The sequence below is a fragment of the Mustela putorius genome, unplaced genomic scaffold (genome assembly GCF_011764305.1).
Source record: "Mustela putorius furo isolate JIRA1106 unplaced genomic scaffold, ASM1176430v1.1 tig00000242_pilon_pilon_pilon, whole genome shotgun sequence".
NCBI classification, from domain to species: domain Eukaryota; kingdom Metazoa; phylum Chordata; class Mammalia; order Carnivora; family Mustelidae; genus Mustela; species Mustela putorius.
Window position 1 is genome coordinate 14,411,040 of NW_025421325.1, and position 15,894 is coordinate 14,426,933.

The 15,894-nt window shown below is 34.8% G+C and overlaps 1 protein-coding gene across 5 annotated transcripts in view; it reads right to left on the reverse strand.

Annotated features, from left to right (window-relative positions):
• Positions 1 to 685: 685 nt before the first annotated feature.
• The window catches only part of GAB1 (GRB2 associated binding protein 1), a 126,001-nt gene continuing 110,792 nt past the window's right edge, over positions 686 to 15,894 (reverse strand). For all 5 annotated transcript variants that reach the window (XM_045078358.1, XM_045078357.1, XM_013047149.2 and 2 more), the window contains 3 exons: positions 13,275 to 13,398; positions 7,697 to 7,819; positions 686 to 4,995 (listed from right to left, as the gene is read on the reverse strand). In XM_045078358.1, coding sequence (XP_044934293.1) covers positions 4,837 to 4,995; positions 7,697 to 7,819; positions 13,275 to 13,398 — 406 coding nt within the window. In that variant the 3' untranslated portion in view covers positions 686 to 4,836. The remainder of the gene's footprint in view (positions 4,996 to 7,696; positions 7,820 to 13,274; positions 13,399 to 15,894) is intronic.

Below are 15,894 nucleotides of genomic sequence, written 5' to 3' on the forward strand. Positions count from 1 at the left end.
GGAGAAGCAGGCTCCCAGCTGAGCAAGAAGCCCTATGTGGGACTCGATCCCAAGACCCTGAGATCATGATTTGAGCCAAAGGCAGACACTAACCAAATGATTCACCCAGGCATCCCTAAATAATCTACTGTTGACCAAATGCCTTACTGATAATATAAACTGTCAATTAACTCGTATTTGGTGTTATGTGCATTATATACTGTATTCTTACAATAAATAAAGCTAGAAAAAATGCTATTAAGAAAATCATAAGGGGGGCACCTGGGTGGCTCAGTGGGTTGGTTAAACATCTGCCTTCCACTGAGGTCATGTTCTCAGGGTCCTGGGATAGAGCCCCATATCAGGCTCTCTGCTCAGCGGGGTGCCTGCTTCCCCCTCTTTCTCTGCCTGCCTCTCTGTCTACATGTGATCTCTGTCAAATAAATAAAATCTTAAAAAAAAAAAAAACCCAAATCATAAGAAAATAGAGCACTGTTCCTATTTACTAAAAAGAATTTGTGAATAAGTGGACCCACACAGGTCAAACCTATGTTGTTCAAGGGACAACGAATAGTAAATGGAAGAATTGTTTTTTTTTATTTTATTTAGGTAGACTCTAAAGAAGGGTTACAAATATAAACGTATATGTCTTCCTTAGTTCACAGTCTTGGTATCCAAACTGACTAGTTACAGTCTTGAAGCCAAATTGTTTGAAAAGTTTTATTTGGTAGCAGAAAATACCTACAATTGGATCTTTACAAAAAAATTTGTGCAAAGGAGGGAAAATAAACATACATAAGATTTTGCTGTCGAAATTTGGGATGATTATCAACAATTGATGAAGGTCACAACAACTTACACAAAGCTACATCTTTTTAGGGAAAGAAAGTAGAAGCTACGTTAATCCCTTGACTAAACAGTTTGTTCAAACTCATAACAGACATTATAATGAACCTAAAGAAAGTTAAGTTTATGGAAAAGAAGACAAGCTAAATTATTTCAAGCTGTAGGAATACAGAAACATTTTTAGTCAGAGTAAAAACCAATTATCTCCACAACCTGGCAATCAGCTTCTCATGCTATCAAGTCTATAATGTCAACATTATTCATTTACACCATGGCTTTTCATTTCAGAGCTGTCAGTGTTTTAAATTATATACAGATTTACATATAACATATCAGATGTTATTGACAGTCTTACCCTAAGATATGTATGTAAGTATATATATGTCTCTCTCTCTGTAGCCACTTGATTTGGTCATATGTACAATTCCTGCTATGGACCCAACTGCTTATTTGACAATAAAGGACAAGACCCACCAGAATGACCCAAAGACAGAGTTAGAAGAGACTTTGTTGTCTCTGAATTTCTAGAGGTTTTGTATTCATTCAAAATACTAATACCGATACTTTCAGTGGGCCAAAGAAAGAGGCACTAAGAGCATTCGAAAGCATCCGAGAATTGAGATCACTGTCTATGGTACAGTGTACAGGCATAAAGTAGCTACTATTTTAAAAAATATCAAAAATACTGTTTTCATTAAAGGGGGGTAAGCAGACAACTTCCTACTAGCAGAAAAATAAATACAAACACTGTGTTCAATTTCCAGTTTAAATGCATTTATGAATATGAAGATTGTGACCCCCATTAATTATAGAGTCCACAAGAAATTGACTTATGATCTTAATGTGCAAGTATAGCAGTGTTTTTCTATCAAATTTAGTCTATGATTAAATACAACGCTATACACACACACACATTCATAGCAGTACCTTATGGAATTCTCTAAAATGCTCACAGTAGCTTATCTAGTATTGATGAAGATGTACAGAGTGTAGATAAAAACCATCTTTTACAGCTTACTAAGTGATACCTTCCATGGGTTAAGTAGCTTAAATTATTCAAGTTTAAATTTCCATTCTTAAAAGCAGAACTGTGCTTTGGTATTCAAAACCTCATAAAATTTTACTGTTTTTCAAAGTAAGAAATAAAAAATACACATCAAACACGTGGGAGAAAAACACTTCTGACTTATAATGTGACTCACATGATTAACCAGTGGTTTCCATATCTTGCCTGGCTAAAACTCAGCTTTTTGGAGGTGATTAGGGTTTTAAAAATTTTTGTTTTTATGAATGTGTATTTTTAAAACAATAAAAATGCACATTCTAATGTGCATTTGTCCCCCCCTTTTTCTTAACCACACTGAAGACTGTGTATGTATTAACTTCCACTACAAGAATGGTTTTTTTTAAACCTTGGAATACAACTTCAGCTATCTCTAATTAAAGAACATTCTGAGATGTGTTCTTAAAACCTGCTATTATTTACACTTACTTAAGTTCGTGTGAATCAAATCTTTCCTGATAATATGCAAATAAAACAAATTGGCTGCTGAAGTTTTTGGCCAACTCTATAATGCCAATTACACATTTGTGTTACTCGCAAATTTTATTCCTAGTAATGGATTAAGATAAATCAACTTAAATGTGAACCCAAAATATTTACATTGATAAAACAAACTTTTCAGACTTCATGTGTTGGCGTTACACAAAATTTTATTGAAGATTCCACTGCTAAAAAAATGTTTGGAAAATGAGGCTCTATAAGAAACTGTCTTTTAATTCGTTAATACAATGTTTTAATGTGATTACGTTTTCTAAAACTAACTGCCTAATACATTTCAATTCTTAAATTATTCTGCACAGTGGGAAAACTTCTACAAATTAGAGTGGTGCATGTCTTAAAAAATGAGAACTTGTAAAAAAATGGAAAACCCACACTAAAAAAAGTCAGTCTATTTGCCTTAGACTCTTGATAGGCAGCTTTAAACAGTATTTCCACCTTTGAATTGATAATATACTTACTGAATATATTTACTGTTGTGTTCTAAATCTGAAAATGCATTCATCTTCCACGTAACGTAATTTAGCAATTTTACACAAGTGTGCTGTGTGTTTTAATAGTTTAGGCACATTTCAGTAATTTTGGATTTTATTTTGTGGTTTCATTACAAAACAGCTTACACACACCAAATTCAAACAGTCTTTTTATTTAAAGATCCACCTGGAAATTCACTCCTGGGTTTTAGTTTTCATTTAAAAAGACGCAAACATTTAAAAGCATCAAATGTTACTAGTCTACAATTCATCTTGTTATGAACATTTTTTAGTTCATGAATTGGGGAAATAAACCCATTACATTGATTAGGCACAGTACTAAGGCCAAGAGACCAGATATCAGGGTACATCTATGTACTTAGGCAACAGTTAGAGGTCTGAATGGAGGGAATCATGCCTCAGCTGTGGGCACGCCTATCTCCGCCCCCTCCAAAAACTGTTAGTAAGTCTCAAATCAGTAAAAGATTGTATGTAACTTAGTTAAAAAACAAGCAAACAACTATACCTGCTTTCTAAATTACACTGCAAAGCCAAAACAGATAAATACAACTATAGCCTCACTATAAAAAATTTGTGGTTTTGATATCCATATCACAGGACCATATTATAGGTGAGAAAGAATTATATAATTCCTTAGGTCGTTTCAGATATCTGGTTGGAAGAGGTCCATGACTATAAGATTTCACATTATAGCAATGCTTCAATATTTCTTGAATTAGGGCAGTGAATAGAAATCACAGTACAAAATCCTTAATTCTTTTACTGGAAAAGCAATAAGTGCTACATATGAGAATCACTTATAGAACATCTATTTTTTAAAATGTAGATATAAAATATTAATTGCATAGGGATTTAAATATAAGGCCAAGAAGAATATAAAGTAAAGCTAAAAAAATCATAGAAAGGGCACTATGGTGTCAAAAGATAGAATTTCATTTTTAAGAGTAATAAATCTGAATTACTGTCTAATTTAAAAAAATCACAGTATGTTGCTATAACTAACAGTGAATGTTTCATTAGGTCCAAACTGGAAACCAATATTAGGACTTACAAGAACACAACTAAAGCTCATTATCTGAACCTGATCAGTGTATTAGCACATCGGTGCCTGGTACGTACCTGATTAGTTACATAACCTACGTTTTGCAAATAATGTAAAGTTTAATACACGTTAACAAGTGTGAGAGCACATCATCACTGCATGCTGTAAGTGATCTACAGTCTTACTTGACAGTGTAATTATTCAGTCTTTCCAAGATGCAAGACCCCACCTGGCAGAATCTTCACTCAATGAATCAGAAACACTGTAATAAACAAAATATAATAAAGTTCCACCACTGAAAACTAAATGTACATGAACCAGAGAATTAGTTCCTGACACCAGTACATGATTATCCACAGCATTCTGGAAGGCAGTGAATGATGAGTCCAACTGTACTCTATGGTTTAAGCTAATGGGTTATCACCTGAAGTTTCGGGTAGAAAGGTAAATTGTGGATCTACTTCTCATTTTAATGTTGTTAGAGTGCACTTTAAAGAGCAATTTCCAAATCTAAAAGTAGCTTAGTTGACTTAGTATTGTTATATAGAGTAGTGTGAGGAAAAACAAGAACTCCCAAAGGAATTATGTTAAGAACATTTGGGAATACCCAAACCAATGTTTTAAATGAAAAAGTACATAAATACAGTAATACTACTAGTGAGTTAACTATGGAACAAATGTTTCTCTGGGAGCTAAACAACACTATTTTCCCATATTATTTACATGTTATGAATTGTTCAGATACCACAAAGCACCATTTACAGTTTAAATTGTTTGATTATGTCTGAAAGGTCCTTTGACTTCAATTCTACTCAGTTGAGGATCTATCTAGAAGTGTCAAGTCTTCTTCAGTTAAACAGGATTTATCTCTACAATTCAGTTCTCTTTTGTTCAGAATCAGCAAAGCAGTATTTTCATTTCACAATCTTGGCTGGTGTTTCTGATTCTGTGGACTGTCTCCCGTCTGTCCAGGCTTCCCGGGTGCTCTTTAGAGCCAAGGTCTTCTGTTGGTCAACCACAACATAATCTACTCTCTCATCAGCCACACTGCTGCCCGAGCCACTGCTCTTTTGCTAAAAAGCAAAGAAGAACACCAAAAAGCCCCACATATAAAAGAGTTCTGAGTAAAATTTAGTCTTAAAATGCAAGACAATAAAAATATATGTTTATAAAAAATAAAAAAATTAAAAAAAAATGCAAGACAGTCACATGCTGTGAATAACTCTTGAAATCTTATTGGGTCATACACACACATACACACAAAGTAACATTACCTCAATCTAAAAATGTTTTTTTTCTAATTGTACATTGTTTTCCCCTTAAATTTAAAATTACTATATATAAGAACACAGACTAATGCTCCCACACAGATGGAACTCTTAGAAAAGAGGGATTGCAGACCCCTGGTTCATGTTAAGATACACAGGTTACTTCTCCCTCTAGCTGAAGCTTCACTTTTTCAAGTCCTTAGAACATGTATCAGTGTTTACTTTTGGAGCTAAGAAATGTTTTTTGAAAAGCAGTATCTCAAGAATGGCAAACTACATAGGCTGACAGGATCTCTTACCTTTTTTTTTTTTTTTTAAGGTTTTATTTATTTATTTGAGGGAGAGAGAGACTGCGCCAAGTAGGGGGAGTGGCAGAGGGAGAGAAAGAAACAGGATTCCCGCTGAGCAAGGGAGCAGGACCCTGGATCATGACCTGAGCCCAAAGGTAGATGCTTAACCGACTGAGACATCCAGGTGCCCCAGGACCTCTTATTTTCTAAAATACAACTAAATACTACCTAACCTAAGACACATATAATTTTTAAAGCAGTGCTGGGCTCTCTGGAGTGTAACAGAAATACCCAAGGTGTGAGGAAAACAGAGAGACAAAGAGCTGCTCACGGTAAACTTTACAGTTATCTTTAGGATGAATGTCAATCTCAGCAATGCAATTAGGAGGCCCTGGATGGGATGGCATGCCCAATCTGAGACCATCCTGTTAAGCTAGGGACCCTTAAAGAGAACTGAGGTGGTCCCACAGTGCTTCCCAGCGGAAGAAAATGCAAATCTATTTTGAAGGAAATTTAGGTCTGCAAGATTCTCACAGATACACTCAGGAAAATGAATTTGCAAAAAAAAAAAGGAATAAAACATGTAAGGAAATAAGCTATAAAGAGTGAGCAGAAAGAATTACTAAAAAAAAAAAGTGAGCAGAAAGAATAAACACAGATTTAGACCTCCAAGGACTGAAATGACAATAAACAGTATAAAATATATATGCACAAAATCTTTAAAGGAATCAAGAAAACTAAATAAAAGGAGTAAGAAACTATTCAAAACAGCTAGGTATATTTTTAAAAAACAAGCAAAATTTCATTTTAGAAATAAAAATGAAATAACTGAAATTAAAAATTAAAGAATGGGTTAAACATGATAACTATGATAGTGAACTTGGTGACAGATCAAAAAAAATTATCCAGAGAAGCACAAAGAGATGAATAGAAAGAAAATATGAAAAGGTGAAGATGTATGGAAAATAGAGTAAGTTCTAACTAATCTGTAATAAGAAACCTCAAATGAGAGGATAAGAGGAATAGCTGAAAAGCTGGATTTAAAGAAGTAATTACTGGAAAAAAAAAAGAGATAATGACTAGGACTTTTCCAGCACTGATTAATACAAACCCGGACATAAAAACAGTACAACTTCCATCAAGCATGATAAATAAAAAGGAATCTATGTCTAGGTACATTGTAGTAAATCTGTAGAATACTAAAGATACAGAAAAGATCTTAACATCAGCCAGACAAAAAAAGACAAATTATCTATAAAGGAACTATAATTAGATTGACAGCATATTTTTTAACAGGAACAATGGAAACCAGATGATAGTGAACAGTGTCTTCTATGTGTTGAGAGAAATTTATTGCTAATCAAGAACTGTGAACTCAAAAAAACTTTTTCAAGAACAAGGACAAAATATAGACTTTTTCACTCACACAATAATTGCAAGAATCTAACACTAACAGGCCTCTCCCTCCTCCCCCCAAGAGGAACTTCTAAAAGATGTATTTCAGGAGGAAGAAAAAATGATTAACCGGGGTTAAGCATCCAACTCATGATTTCAGCTCCAGTCATGATCTCAGGGTTGTGAGATCGAGCTCTGAGTTGGGCTCTGTGCTGGGTGTGAAGCCTGCTTAAGATTCTCTTTCCTTCTCCTCCCATGTTCTCCCCACCCCTCCCCAGTCCACCTCTCTCAAGAAAAACAGAAAAAAAGAAAGAAAAAATGAATATGGGAGGAAGGGCTAAAATACAAGAAGAAATGGTAAGAAAGAGAAGTTTGCAAGTATGAGGAAAATGTAAGTAAACACTGTCTATATTATAAGAATACTATTATTACTACTACTACTACTATTGTGTAATTTGTGGATTTAAGAAATGGAAAAAAGCAAAACTTTGGTCAAAAATAGCACATATGTCAGAAGGGGAGTAAGGTGAGCTAACAATGGAAAGAGTATGAAGATAATGAATAACTTCAGATTTAGCTAAGCAAGCACTTCAAAAATAACCACTAAAATAGAAGTATATCATTTCTATAACATTAAAAAGGAAAAAAAGCAACTTCTTATCTCCATAACTTTGTTAATTGTGATTCATGAAACAATATTAAGTAATAGACTTTATTAAGTTTAAATTAAACATACTAATAAAATTTCCTCAAAGGAAACATGATTCTGTGGGTTTAAAAAAGGTGAGCTAATTGTTTTTATAGAATGAGATTTCACTTACCTTACGTGGTGGTGTGGATTTCCCAGAATCTAAATCTAGATCTAGGTATTCCACTTGTTTGTCTCCTTTGGGCTTGACCATAGGACTGCTTCTTCCGTCAAGACTATTACTGCCAAAAAGATTCTGAAAATGGTAATACAACAGATCAACTGTTGGACATCCATGAGACATACTGCTTATCTTGTTCATCGTCATCTACTAAAGCCAAAATATTTATTTCAAGAGGATATGGTTTAAAACAATGTCTGCTTAGAAAGTTAAATAACCGAGGAAAATAAGTAATATTAATAAAATTAGTTATAACTTAGCTTAGAGCAAGTTAAACGTAGTTTAAAAAGTCAAACTGGGGACGCTTGGGTGGCTCAGTGGGTTAAAGCCTCTGCCTTCGGCTCAGGTCATGATCCCGGTGTCCTGGGATCGAGCCCCGCATCGGGCTCTCTGCTCAGCAGGGAGCCTGCTTCCTCCTCTCTCTCTACCTGCCTCTCTGCCTACTTGTGATCTCTGTCTGTCAAATAAATAAATAAAATCTTTAAAAAAAAAATAAAAATAAAAAGTCAAACTGTTCAAACTAAGACTGAAACATCAAGCTACAATTAGTTGTGAGAGTGCCACCTGAACATTATTAAAATGGTATCTTTACTCAATTACATTTTTAAACTACCAGATCCTTTCACTCCTTGCTTTCTAATTAAAGTCTTTAAAAAGTCCTATATTTTATTTATTTATTTATTTATTTTTTTTAAAGATTTTATTTATTTATTTGACAGAGAGAAATCACAAGTAGGCAGAGAGGCAGGCAGAGAGAGAGAGAGGAGGAAGCAGGCCCCCCGCTGAGCAGAGAGCCCGATGCGGGACTCGATCCCAGGACCCTGAGATCATGACCCGAGCCGAAGGCAGCGGCTTAACCACTGAGCCACCCAGGCGCCCCAAAAAAAAGTCCTATATTTTATTGAAAAGCTTTCATTTTGGGGCACTTGGGTGGCTCAGTAAGTTGAGTGACTGACTCTTGGTTTCAGCTCAGGTCATGATGTCAGGGTCATGCGATTGGCTCTGTGCTCAGCAGGGAGTCTGCTGGAGTCTCCCTCTCCCTCTGTCCCTCCTCCTGCTTACCTGCGTGCTCTCTCTCTCTCTCTCTCTCTCAAATAAATAAATTGATAAATCTTTAAAAAAAAAAAAAAGCTCTCACATTGAAATTAGTTTAGAATATGTATATTAACTAAAGGCTATAAACGATTATTGCACTGGCAAAGTCTGTTTTGTTTTAACCATCTGGAATTTTTACCACTTCATTTCTTTTGTCTTCTCTTTAGCCTTATTTCTTCTGTCTTAATAGGAAGTGTACAATTGAAGAGCTACTCTCTAAAAAAAGATAAAGGAAAAAGAAGATAGAGGACACCAATAAATGATAAAAATGAAAAAGCCTGAGACAGCAAAATGCAAAAGAAACAAGCTGTTAGGAACTTGAAGGCTGAACAGGAAGGAAAGGATGACATGAATTTATGCCCCTTCATATACCCTCTACGCTAATTACAATAGTTCCAAATGTGTGCCAACAAATGCCTTGTTTCCCTGCCTTGCTGCTTCCAACCTCACCTAGAAATATTCTGGACTTCTTGTAGTCAGGACATTAGCAGCTTCCATCCTTGCGTCTTCTATCATGTACATATGAATATTCACATATTATCTCATACTTCTGAAGAAAACCATAATGATGTAATATATTTAAAAGTTATACTTGTTATAATAAACAAAGCAATTTGGAAACTCCATAAATCTGGTTTTGTTCTTCTTCTTCTTTTTTTTTTTTTTTAAAGAGAGCACACATACCAGCAGGGGTTGGGTGGAGAGAGGGAAAGAGAGAATCTTAACCAGGCTCCATATCCAGCCCACAGCCCCAGGCAGGGCTTGATCTCAGGACTCTGAGTTCATCACCTGAGCTGAAATTGAAATCAGAGTTGGATGCTTGACCAAGCTACCCAGGTGCCCCCTCTTGATCCTTTTATATTGCTACTCCTTTTCTTCTAGCTCAAGTTAAACAAAGTAAACTGTGGTTCAGGCTAAGGAAATTGCTAGAAAAACACTGAATTCATTTCCTCTTTTGAAGCAGGGGTGCTAATAGCCAGTGTGAAACATTTTTGTGAATTAGAGAAGGTACTCCTGTCTGCAGGTCTACAGAGATCTGTGCCAGGGTCCATGGCCTGGTGAGCAGGATGTGGTCTGAACTGCATGTACCCACAGACCCAATACTGTGCAGTCTACTGTGTATATTTCATACTGTACACAGTATACTTATGTAGGAGCAGCTACAGGACTGAATGTGAGGACTCTATTTGTAGGAATAGATCTTTTGACCAAATCTATGAACTACTACTGATAAAGCATTAAAAAAATATTGACAGTAACATGCAAGGCACAAAAACGTGTAAGCAAGTTTTGCTGCTCAATTATAGGTATTAAATCCCTCTCCCTTTTTTTTCCTAATTCATAAAAAAACTGATTTTTTTTTTTCTGAATGACTCCATATTTCATTCTCACATAAAAAATCAAGCAGAAGTGTGTGTGTGTAAAATTTTGTATTCAAATGTGACTCATGAAAGAACCCATACCCGGAATTCCCCTAACTGGAAATACCTACAGTTGTTCATAGTATGGAAAGACTATCAAAGGAGCCTATGAGCTTATATGATGTACACCTTTAAACTCAACAAATTGTTCCTAAAGAGAATTTCTCAGAATTGCTAGTTAAACTGTTTTCTGTCTAGTTATTATTAGAATTGGAAATTTGTTCATCTTTAAGTATTATTAAAATTTGGTTCCCTGCAAGGTAGTCCATTTACTCTTGTTCTAATCTCAACCAAAAACAGCCTGTCTCTGCTTTCTAGTCCTTAACCCACTGTTTTCCCAAAACAGTTTAAAAAAACCCTAAGATTCTAGGAATGATCATAATGTTCTGTGAATTAAAAAAAAAACAAAACAAAAAACAGTAGTGCTTTGGTTTTCTAAAGTTCTTTTTAAAGTATGGAAAATTGTTGAACATATTTTTGTTGTTATTGTTATATAACAATATTTATATCTTTAGTAGTGATGTACAGTCACACAAATTTCAAGTGTCATATTAAGGGTTCACTTCATGAATGCCTGACTTTGGATCTCTGTATAAATTAATAGGCAGCATCATGGTTTCATTAAACACCACCTGCTCTATGATCACCAGTATGGAAATGTATCATGCTTTGAATCTTCAATGTACCGAATTTAATCTTCATTGTAGGCATAAGACATATTTGATCTGATCTGATTTGATCTGATCCTGTCTCAACTTCTCCAAGACAATTTTTTACTGACTTCATCTGTCCTAGCATAATGAGATCTTGTGAATTTCTATGGTATTCCATTAATGCACTAACTCCCAAGAGGTATGGAAAACATTGTTGTAACTATATCACATTCTTTTCTAAGGAAGAATTGTCCGGACTATGATGAACTCTTACAGCTGGCAGCAGGAGTATATGGAAATGGTGGTTGGCTTTTCTATTGTGTAGGGCGAGGGGTGTGTGTGTGTGTGTGTGTGTGTTTTCACCAGGAATATTTTTGCTTATTTCTAACACTTAGGACCTAAGTACTTTAGAAAATCATTGGCTGGCAGGCAAAAGTATCTTTCTGGCTTAATGCACAAGTTATAAAAGAATAATTTTATTTTCTTTGACTTTCTGAATGTAATGTTTTTCTTTCTCATGTTTTCCTTTCACCTAACACTAAGTTATGACAAATCACATTTCCAAACTTGCCTATTACATGTCCTTTCTAAGATTTTTATGGTAATTTACTATTTTGGGCAAAAGGAAACTCTTTTAGTATCTCAGAAAACAATTGCTTTTGTAATTAAAAAAAATCCATTCAACCAGGTAAAGATAAAAATTGATGACAGTATGTACTCTGATACCACACTGAGGATTTATGTAGACTTTTACCAGTCTTTTTACTATGATGAGAAAAAAATAAGTTAATAAAAGTAAAACCCCACTTATCAAATTAAAAAATTATAAATGCAAAAGCAGAAACCAATTAGTAAAAACTGCCTTAAAAATCAATGAAAGGATTATTGATATAGCTAGTTTGTATTCTAATCCAGGACTGATGTAAATATTTTAAATTATCTTATTCATTTTGAACATCATATACATTTGATATTTCAAAGTTAATTAATTTAAGCACCACATCAAGCTTTTCAAATCATTTCATTTTTATAAGGAACCTGTTTTTGCCTAAAGTACATTAAAGATGTAAAACAAATTTGTTGCTAGAAATGGACTTTTCTATTTGAACCTCTAGAGTATCACTCTAAAGAAAATAAAGCCACTAAAATGTTACCCATTCCTAATTTTGATATGACATGTTTGCTTACCTTGGCAGATACTACCTGGTTGTGCCCTAGCGGCTGCCTTTCCTTCTCTCATGTGAATGGGTTTTTAGTCAGGCCCACTGTCCCTCAGAAGAAAGGATGTTTCCCAGCCCCCTTCATATTTATGTGGCCACATAGTGTGTACAGCAGTTTCTGGGAACCTTCTTTATAAGCAGATAGACTGTGCTCTATCCTGAAGCTTAGAATGTGAACTGCTGGTGCAGGATGACCTTGTTCTATGAGCTTGTGAGCCATACCTAGAAAATGGTGGATGGGAGAGCTGGAAGGGGTCAGAGTCCCCAAGGACTCTGTAGAACAGGGCTCTGCCACAACAACCATGGCTTGACTCTCTCTGGCCTCTTACATGAGGAGAAATAAACATCTATTTTAAATCACTGTTATTTGTTTACTTTTTGTTACTCAGAGGTGAATCTAATCATAACTGATTATTTTTTGTTACTCAGTGGTGAATCTAATCCTAACTGATATACTCATCTACTAAAATACAAGTAACAGAGCAAGCACTGAATCTGATTTGAGGGAAAATAAAAGTAAAATATTTTTAAACATTAAAATCAGATTTTATTCTTAAATATCTGAAGTATTTTCTGGCAACTTAAAATTTCGACAGAACACAAGCTTGCTACAGTTATAAAATTCTTGTGCCTTATGGTAATACAGCCATTCTGAAACAAATCAGGTTTGTAAAGCCAATCTGAAACAAATCAGGTCTGTAATCTTTAAGTCACTCCTAAGGGTATATTACTGAAAGATTGTCAAAGACCTCTTATATAAGATCATTTCATTCTAAGGGTACAGTGGGCCTAGAGAACTGCATTGCGCAATACTCCACTATATTTTTTTGAATAGTTTCAAAAATTAAATATATCTTAAAATAAATATAACTATAAAATTTTATGATTTTTAACTCATTCTAATCTACTTTATAGATGCTGATATTACACACTGACACTTTATTGGTTTTAAACTTTATCATATTATTATTTAAGAAGCTTATTATTTAAGAAGCATTTATTATTTAAGAAGCACTTTAAAAAGTTGTCTTCTATCCTTTGTTAAGTATATAAAGAAGGATGTAAGGGTAAGATGTAGAGATGGGAAGAAAGGTCCTGGCCTGCAGGACCTGGAATGGCTGCTTGTAAAGACTTTACGTACTGAGTCCTCGCTGGACAGGTTTGGGTTCATGGGAACATAATTCTCTTCACTGTCGTGGGAGTCACTGCTTGAAGTTGTGCTGTGCACTGAGTCCGGTCGGGGAGACAAGGGAAACCTAGAGGAGCTAATTACAGAAACCACTGTTACAAACCTAAACCTGGACAATTTCTAAAATCACTTCCAAAATAAAAATGAGTGACAGTTTACATTCTTTCAGAAATATCATGGAAGTTTACAATCATTTATAATACACATTTATTTTAATGAAATTTATTGCATACATTCAAATGCACATAGTATATCTTCAGGCATCAAGTTCCTTGTGAAGAACAAAAAAAGTACTGTCAGTGATTTGGGGATAAGTAGAAAGTCACAGATATGAAAAGAAATATTGAAGAGTTCCTAGTTAAAAAGAACTAGCTATATGAACACATAAAACACTAACACATATTTAATGCAGGTCTGTAACTTCACATATTCATTCATTTCCCTACACATATTTTTAAAAAATCTTGATTAAATAACCCCCACGAGAAACTGCCATATTTTCCAGATCAGTGGGTCTCAGAAATTTCTAGTCTTGTGAACCATTTACACCCTTAAGAATTATTGAGAACCCCAAAGAACACTGTTTATTTGGGTTACACCTATTTACCATATTACAAATAATATAAATTTTTTAAAAACACAAGAGTAATAGTCCAAGATGGCAGAGGAGTTGGAGACCTTAATTTTGTCTGGTCCCAGGAATTTAGCTAAATAGCTATCAAATAATTCTGAACAACTGAGAACTCAACTGGAGAGGTAAGAAAAGAATAGTTGCAACTCTACAAATAGAAAAGCAACCACTTTCTGCAAGAATGACAAGACGGAAAAACTCAACTCAAAAAAGAGAACAAGAGGCAGAACTTATGGCCAGAAACCTAATTAGGACAGACATAAGTTAAGATGTTAGAACTACAGTTCAGAATAACGATTATAAAGATACTAGCTGGGATTGAATAAAAACATAGATGACACTAGAAAATCCCTTTCTGGAGAAATAAAAGAACTAAAATCTGACTAAGCTGAAATCAAAAAGGCTATTAATGATGCAATAAAAAAAACAGAGGGTCTAACTGCTAGGATAGGTGAGACAGAAGAGAGAATTAGTGATATAGAAGGTCAAATGATGGAGAACAAAGAAGCTGAGAAAAAGAGGAAGAAACAACTACTGGAACACAAGGGGAGAATTTGAGAAATAAGTGATATCATAAGACCAAACAATATTAGAATAATTGTGATCCCATACGAAGAAGAAAGAGAGAGAGGGGCAGAAGATAGACTGGAGCAAATTATAGCGGAGAACTTCCCTAATTTGTGACAAAAACAGGCATCAAAATCCAGGAGGCACAGAGAACCCTTCTCAAAATCAATAAAAATAGGTCAACACCTCAACATATAATAGTGAGAATTGGAAATCTCAGTGACAAAGAGAAAATGCTGAAAGTGACTTGGGACAAGAGGTCTATAACCTAAAAGGGCAGAACATTAGATTGGCAGCAGACCTATCCAAAGACACCTAGAAGGCCAGAAAGGACTTGGCATGATACATTCCAGGCACTAAACAAGAAAAATATGCAGCCAAGAATACTACAACCAGCCAGGCTGTCATTGAAAACAGAAAGAGAGATAAAAAGCTTCCAGGACAAACAAAAACTAAAAGAATTTGCAAACACCAAACCAACCTTACAGGAAATACTGAAAGGGATCCTCTAAGCAAAGAGAAAACCTAAAGGTAACATACACCAGAAAGCAACAGAGACAATATACAGAAACAGTCACTTTACAAGCAATAGAGTGGCACTAAATTCATATCTTTCAATAGTTACCCTGCAGGTAAATAGGCTAAATGTCCCCAGTCAAAAGACACAGGGTATCAAACTAGATAAAAAAGCAAGAACTGTGGATATGCTATCTGTAAAGACTCATTTTAGACTGGAAGACACCCCCAGATTGAAAGTGAAGGGGCTGAAAACCATTTATCATGCTAATGGACATCCAAAGAAAAATGGAGTAGCAATCCTTGTATCAGACAAATTCGATTTTAAACCAAAAACTGTAATAAAAGATGAGGAAAGGCACTATATCATAAGTAAAGGGTCTATCCAACAAGAATATCTAAAAATTATAAATATGTATGCCCCTAACCTGGGAGCAGTCAATTATATAAACCAATTAATAACAAATTAAAGAAACAGGTTGATAATTATACAATTATACAATAATATTGGGGACTTTAACTCCCTACTCACTGAAATGGACAGATCGATATCACAGATATATTCACTACATTCCATCCCAAAGCAACAGAACACACATTCTTCTCTAGTGCACATGGAACATTCTCCAGAATAGATCATATCCTGGGTCAAAAATCAGGTTTCAATCAGTACCAAAAGATTGGGATCATTCCCTGCATATTTTCAGACCACAATGCTTTGAAACTAGAACTCAATCACAAGAGGAAAGTTGGAAAGAACTCAAATTCATGGAGGCTAAAGAGCATCCTATTAAAGAATAAATGAGTCAACCAGGGAATTAAAGAAGAATTAAAAAAATGCATGGAAACAAATGAAAA